We start from the raw sequence: 7,500 nt of genomic DNA, 5'->3' as shown, positions 1-7,500 counted from the left end.
GTTTCGATCTTGGAATGTAACTTATGCTGTTATTCTTTTATATATGCTCTGTTGTTTCATATAGGGCTAGGACAACAGCATATTCTTTTCATTGTTTTTACTTTCGAGTATATATATATATATATATATATATATATATATATATATATATGTGTGTGTGTATATATATGTGTATATATATATGTGTATATATATGTGTGTATATATATATATGTGTGTGTGTATATATATATGTGTGTATATCTATATATCTATAAAAGTGAACGTGTCTGTCTGTCTTTCTGTCTGTCTGTGTGTCTGTGTGTCTGTCTGTCTGTGTACATTTCCCTACGCAATAACTCTGTCAATTTTTAGTCTATAGACTCGAAATTTGAAATACCGGGTACTGAAATTTGGCTGTTAAGGGGTCAAATTTCAACGATTTGACCTTTAAGAACTCTACCAAACTCCTCCGACAATTTTGGGTCTAGACACTTGAAATTTTAGATTTAGGTTCCTTGAACATGGATCTAACTTAATAAAGTGATTTGAGCCCAAAACAATAAATTTTAAGGGGTCATAATAGGGGTCAAAGTTTTAAAAAATTAACCATTTTTTTGTTTTTTTGCTTTTTTTGCACAGCATACACCTCCAAACACCCGAACAACACCGGGCACCCCTGCTAGTATATATATATATATATATATATATATATATATATATATATATATATATATATATATATATATATATACTAGCTGGCTGGCAGCCCGACGTTTCCTGGTTGTACAATACGCTTAAGCATGACATTTTAATTTATGCAGATTGCTTATTATTATAGAAACACTCCTCTATTGATTATACGAGGAATAATCTGCCCAATGGACTAATTCGCAATGAATGAATAAATAAATAATAATAATAATGATGATGTCGTTCATTAAATTCTGTCTGTGTTTGTTTACAATATCACGTCAGCTGATATTTGGGCTTGACGATGAATGCACAGGAAAAGTCACTTCTGACTATGTTTAATTTTAAGACATGTAAACGAAAGAATGATTTGCGGCGATTTTAAATGGTACTTCTTTTTATCGTAAATTGAAGCCATTAATAAGAAAAAAATTAAAATAAAATGATGCTGTACACCTGGGTTTGAACATGGGACCTTTCGATCCGTAGTTGAATGCTCTACCACCAAAGTATATCTCCAGACTATAAAAAATCTGTTTTTTTTTTCTCAAGAAGAAATTATTTGCTGACATTTTTTCGATTTTCGATGCTCATCGGATGAATTTCTGTACAAAACATATCTAAGGTAGGTATCGATAATCGATGATTTAAAAAATCAGATGAAAGAAGGAACAGAGAATTTTTACCAAAGTTAACACTTTATACAGCCTAACATCACAAGTACATATGAGAAGTTTTATTAAGACACAAGCTGAAAGGATGGGCATATAAAATCAACAGTGTGTTCTTTGATATGTCATGGGCGCGTTCGAAATGAGTGTTTCTGTTTAGAGCACAACTGAACCATGATACTTGACTTTTGCATTTTAAACTTTAATTCAAGCCATTATCACCGCACAAGCAGAAAGGTCAGACATATAAAATCAACAGCAAGTTCTTTGATATGACATGGGCGTGTTCGAAATGAATGTTTCTGTTTAGATCACAACTGAACCATGATACTTGACTTTTGCATTTTAAACTTTAATTCCAGCCATTATCACCGCACAAGCAGAAAGGTCAGACATATAAAATCAACAGCAAGTTCTTTGATATGTCATGGGCGCGTTCGAAATGAGTGTTTCTGTTTAGAGCACAACTGAACCATGATACTTGACTTTTGCATTTTAAACTTTAATTCCAGCCATTATCACCGCCTAAGCAAAAAGGTCAAACATATAAAATCAACAGCAAGTTTTTTGATATGACATGGGTGCGTTCGAAATGAGTGTTTCTGTTTAGAGCACAACGTAACCATAATACTTGACTTTCGCATTTTAACCTTAATTCAAGCATTATATATAAAAAAAATAATTTATGAAATCAACAGTAGGTTCTCTACAGTGCTATGTAAACTACAATGTATTGTGGACCAAGTCACTGCGGGGAGGCATGTGATGTTTTCTCTTGGTGCACCACGATGGATCCCCAACTAGAGCAGGCAATGGATCGTTTGTATTGAAAAAAATAATCGATTTCACAGATTTCGATGACAATAAAAATATGGGAGTATGAAACATTTATTGATCATCGTTCGATCCCGGGTAACATCGGGTTTCTCTACTATTTAACTCGTAACCGGAAATCCAATGCTCGAACTTTTGTGTCAAGCACGCATGTCTACTTATTCAACCGTGTACAAGGTAAATAAAAGGCCGTTTCATTAAAGTCACGTGATTTGCTGACATCAAATATTAAAGTACAATGACGATAGACGACGGTCACGAAGATTATTTTTTAAAACGGTGCATTTTTAAAAGTAATAATTAAATACACTAAAAAGAACTTTCCTGGTCTTTGTTTCCTTGCGACTGTCTCCATACAACGTGTTGGTCCCAAGTGTTGACATGTCACAATTACACCACAACTGTACTCAACTGTTGTGAGCCTAAGAGAGTCTTGGAAAAATTTATGGTCACTCCTAAAAATGACCATAAACTAGTTCTAACCATATTGACCCACTTTTGTCCCAATCATTGCCACATTTAGACCAACAATCCCACTTCAGCTTTCTTTTGTGTTCCTTGTACTGATAAAATTATTTTTTGTCCTTTTTGTCATATTTCCTTTTCTCTTTCCCCCATCTACTCCAAGCCACAACCTGCCTTAGACAAACGCAACCCAAGATTGTCTGTAAAGCGTTTCTGTCGCAAAATTCATAGTCACGCCTAAAAGAATGTCCCCAAATGTCGTAAAACTCTTTAACCATATTTACAAGGTGTCTTCAATAAGTTTCCAGACCAAAATGGACGGGCACCTATAATGATAGTACACACATGAAATTCTAGTCCCCTTCAAAGTAATCTCCTCCGGCTGCAATGCACTTGCACCATTTGAACAACTTTTCGAAGGCCCCATGGAAGTGCTCTTATGTGAGCGTGCCAATGATCCTAGTCACAGCCTCTTTCATCTCTTCAATTATCTCATAACGACAGCCTCTAAGGTTTTTCCTTGAACGTAGAGAATAACCAAAAGTCACAAGGCTGTGCTGTGGCCAGGCGTTGCCCGGTCGTAAAATACGCGTAGATATTATATATTATAATTATTTCCCTTTCGTCATTAACTTTAAAAAAAAAAAAAAATTTTTTTTAATAAATATTTTGTGTTTTATATACATAAAGTACAATTGTTGAATGTTACTGTTTTGATTATATTCGTTTGGGGGGGCACAATAAAAAAAAATTAAGAAAGATTAAAATGAAGCGAAATTTAAGTTTTCGTTCCATTTTTACAACAACCGTAAAACAGTGCATACTCAGCAAGTTTTATCGTAAAATACGCGTAGATATTATATTTTAATTAATGCAGAATTCTTATTTATTATAAGCAGAAATGGCGTAGGTATTAAACGTAAATTCTTCTAATAAAAATGAAGTAAAAAAAAAAAAAATTTTTTTTACGGAAAGAAACTAAGATATGTGCATGCGAGTATTATGTATTTTCTCTGAAAAGTTCACTTCTTGTAAAGTATATAAAAATAATAAAAAGTAAAAAAAAAAAAAAAAATACTCGAGTGGAGATCGAAACCAAAACCTAAAGACGGTGACGCAAGTATGATAACCATTAGACCAGCTTGATACTATCTATAAAGTGTTTTCAAACTTACTTATTCTCAACATAAGGAAGCTATCATGTTTCGCGATCGCGCATTCGTGAAACAGTTGACAAACAGATAAAAATCCGATTACCCCCCTCTAAGTACTAATTTTTCATTCTGATCCCTTAGCAGCCCCTTTTTTCTGGAGGAAAAGCGATTAAAAAGGTGTCCACATGTTTGAATACCCTATGTACTAAATTCCAACTCTGCAGATCCGAAAATTCGTTGAGTATATAGGTTGACAAGTGTCCTCTCACACACACACACACACACACACACACACACACACACACACACATATTCTCACTTTTATAGATATATATATATAGAGTTTTCCAGCATAAACACTATCTCAGGTTTAAATGTGAAATAAGTCTTTAGTTTTTTGGGGGAAAAGAAAATATAGTCACATCTGAACCAGTTTTTTTTTTTAATTTTTTATTCCTCGGCAACTGGAGAATTGAAACAGAAAATAACGATCCGCGTAATAGTCATCTATCACCTAACCGTTGCAATTGTATTCATTCAGTGACATCAGCGGGTCACGTGACTTTAATGAAACCGCTTTCTATTTACTGTTACATATATAAATGAGTTCGTGATTATCAGTTTTCTCGGCCATATCGACGAAAAGTTAATTTCGTTTTCAATGAACACTAGTGACACATCTCCCAGTCCGTTGCTCTGTCGCACGTCCTTTTATATTATCAATATGACCTCACGACCTTCTTTTTTTGCCGAGCCTTTTGTTTATAGTTTTCGGCTGGTTTTTGTTCTGACCAACTTCTCCATTTCCATTCATCAAAGTACAAGTGACATATGGATCAGCTTTCCCCTGGCGATTGACGTCATCATTTAGTCCTGGTGGTTCCAGGCCCGCCATGCTCTCTCTAACAACCATGAAAATCAAAATGGTGCAAATCTTTTAAACTAAGGCATTTCAGGTAAAAACATTATGTACTTATGTATCATGGCGAAATTAGTATAAATTCGAAAAATTATAAAAAATGAAGTAATGAAAGTAGTGAAAACAGAATTTATCAAATTATCGAGTTTTATCACATGTTTCAATGTGGAAGAGTTGTGCGAGCAATTAAATAGGACAAACTGAATTATCTCCCTTAACATAACTTCAGTTAAATTGATTTAAATTAAGGGCCCGTTATTTTTAAACAGAGCATAACTATTGATGTTTTTTTTTGTTTTTTTATTAAAAATACATCTAGCACATCTCCTACTGGATATTTTTTAAATATAATTTTTGGGATTTATACAAATTTCGCCATGACATATAAGTATATAATAATGTTTTCACCTGAAATGGGTTGGTTTAAAAGATCATCAATGTAAACAAGTACTAAATCGTTAAATTTTGAATAAATAAATATGAGTGTTTACCTCTTTTGTCTTAGTAACTGCCCCCACTCTAATCAATAGAAGAAATCATAGAAATAATAAATAAAAACTTGCCCTTTCAGGTTACTTCCAATCGCCATTTCCTCACTTCTCTATCTGCAATAACAACTCGCCCACTCTAATCAATAGAAGAAATAATAAATAAAAACTTGCTCTCTCAGGTTACTTCCAATCGCCATTTCCTCACATTTGCATATTTCTCTATCTGCAATACCACCTCGCCCCTCGCTCGAGAATATTTTCGACCCCAACATTTACTGTAACATTTAATTTTTACCTGAAGCTGATGCTTAAAACTCAAGCAACATACGTTTATCAGTATATGTAGGAAAAAGGGTTAATGGAAAGACACTGGATAGAAAGTGAAGCTGCCTTTGACTGCGACCAATTGGAAACTCTCTTTTGTCTTCTCTTCTGGTTGTGTCGTCACCTCTCGCATTGGTGGCTACTGAGGTATAACCAAAAATCACAAAGCAGGCCGCCAGGCGTTGCCCGGTCGTAAAATGTATTTTTTCTGAATAGTTCACTTCTTGTAAGCATATAAAAATAATAAAAAGTAAAAAAAAAAAATACTAAAATGAAACAAAACAAACTCCGACACTTTTAGTTGCACTCTGAGTGTGTGACACCATCGACCATCTACATGCTGTCGTTCACATCCTATTAGTCATATGCCGACGCCTTGTGGTCTTCAGTTAAGCAACACATTTCCCCATCTACTCTGAGTCAGAATTGGAAACTATCAGAAACCAAACACTGTATAACAGAGCGCAGACATGTATGGCAGCAGCAACATATGCAAATGATCGAACCGTGTGTGAAGTGACGTCACAGCCAGGAAGCTTTTATGGGATTTTCTCTTTTCCCCTTGTGTTAGGCCATGGCCTCTCAAATACTGTTCATTTTTCAAATATATTTTGTTCTTATATTTTCCAATCAGGTTTTCATTATATCACAGAAAATAAGCGATATCCAAGCTGGTCAGTCATGGATGGGTGACAATTTGAGAATACAGTAGGAAACTCTGACGCAGAAAATACAAATACTTTAATAAAAATTGCTAAAACTATATGTGATGATGCAACAGAACAATGGGGTAGAAGTTCTGTTTTAAAGGATGTGCTGAAGCTCTCAGAATTTTTAGAATAAATAAGAAGAATTCTCTGGTTGTGTTGTCATCTCTCGTATTGGCGGCTACTGAGATTCACAAGTATAAAAAATAAAATAAAACAAAACGAACTCCGACACTTTTAGTAGCATTCTGAGTGTGTGACACCATCGACCATCTACATGCTGTCGTTAATATCTGCCGAGGTATCATTGTCTTTAGTTGATCAACTCATTTTCCTCATCTCCTCTGAGTCACAATTAGAAACTATCAGACACTGTATAACAGAGCACAGACATGTATGGCAGCAGCAGCAGTAGTCAACATACGCAAATGATCGAGCCGTGTGTGAGGTGACGTTACAGCGAGAAAGAATGGAAAAATAAATTATGAAAAAAAGAAAAATGTTTGAGGAGAACAGAAATAGACGTGTCCTAAACATGATCGGACAAAGAGTACCATATGTTCGACACAGCGTAGTCTTGTTATTGCAGTATGAGAAAACTTTTGAACAAGAAACAAGCCGTTATTTTGGAAGTACCTGTAAGTAAATAGTTGTTTCAGCTGAAAAAAAAATTAAGTCGAATTCTTTCCTCGTCTTTGTTTCCTTGCGACTGTCTCCATACAACGTGTTGGTCCCGTGTGTTGACATGTAACAATTACACTACAACTGTTGTGAGCCTAAGAGTGTCTGTAAAGTCTTCTTGACTTTTGCAAAATTTATGGTCACTCCTAAAAATGACCATTAACTAGTTCTAACCATATTGACTTCTTTGGTCCAAATCATTGCCATACCTAGACTAACAATCCCACCTCAACTTCCTTTTGTGTTCCTTGTCCTGATAAAAAAAAAAATTTTAAATCTTTTTTTGTCATATTTCCTTTTTTCTTTTCCCCATCTCCTCCAAGCCACAATCTGCCTTAGACACTCGTAACCCAATATTGTCTGTAAAGCGTTTCTGTCGAAAAATTCATAGTAACGCCTAAAAGAATGTAGGCCCTCCCCCCTTGCGGGAGGGATCTTTGTGGCCTTTTGGCCAAGATCAAAGTGTAGTATTTGTTCCGGCAGATGTTGCAATCAAAGACCATTGTCCTTGTGGCAATCTTTTGGTCCATGTAGGGACAACTCTATATACTCACTATCCAGCTCCCACCTCCCGGGAGATGG

The 7,500-nt window shown here is 35.0% G+C and overlaps 1 protein-coding gene across 1 annotated transcript in view; it reads right to left on the bottom strand.

Moving 5' to 3' along the window:
- The window catches only part of LOC145268597 (salivary C-type lectin 1-like), a 103,360-nt gene extending 98,669 nt beyond the window's left edge, over positions 1 to 4,691 (bottom strand). Inside the window, exon 1 of the mRNA XM_080124045.1 lies at positions 4,589 to 4,691. Within this exon, the coding sequence (XP_079980171.1) occupies positions 4,589 to 4,691 (103 nt within the window). The remainder of the gene's footprint in view (positions 1 to 4,588) is intronic.
- Between the last annotated feature and the right edge of the window lie 2,809 nt (positions 4,692 to 7,500).

Source organism: Euprymna scolopes, chromosome 44 (assembly GCF_053919585.1).
Source record: "Euprymna scolopes isolate OS-2025 chromosome 44, ASM5391958v1, whole genome shotgun sequence".
In the NCBI taxonomy this organism is placed as follows: domain Eukaryota; kingdom Metazoa; phylum Mollusca; class Cephalopoda; order Sepiida; family Sepiolidae; genus Euprymna; species Euprymna scolopes.
The sequence above is the reverse complement of the archived record's forward strand: the minus strand, read 5'-3'. Positions and strand labels throughout refer to the sequence as shown.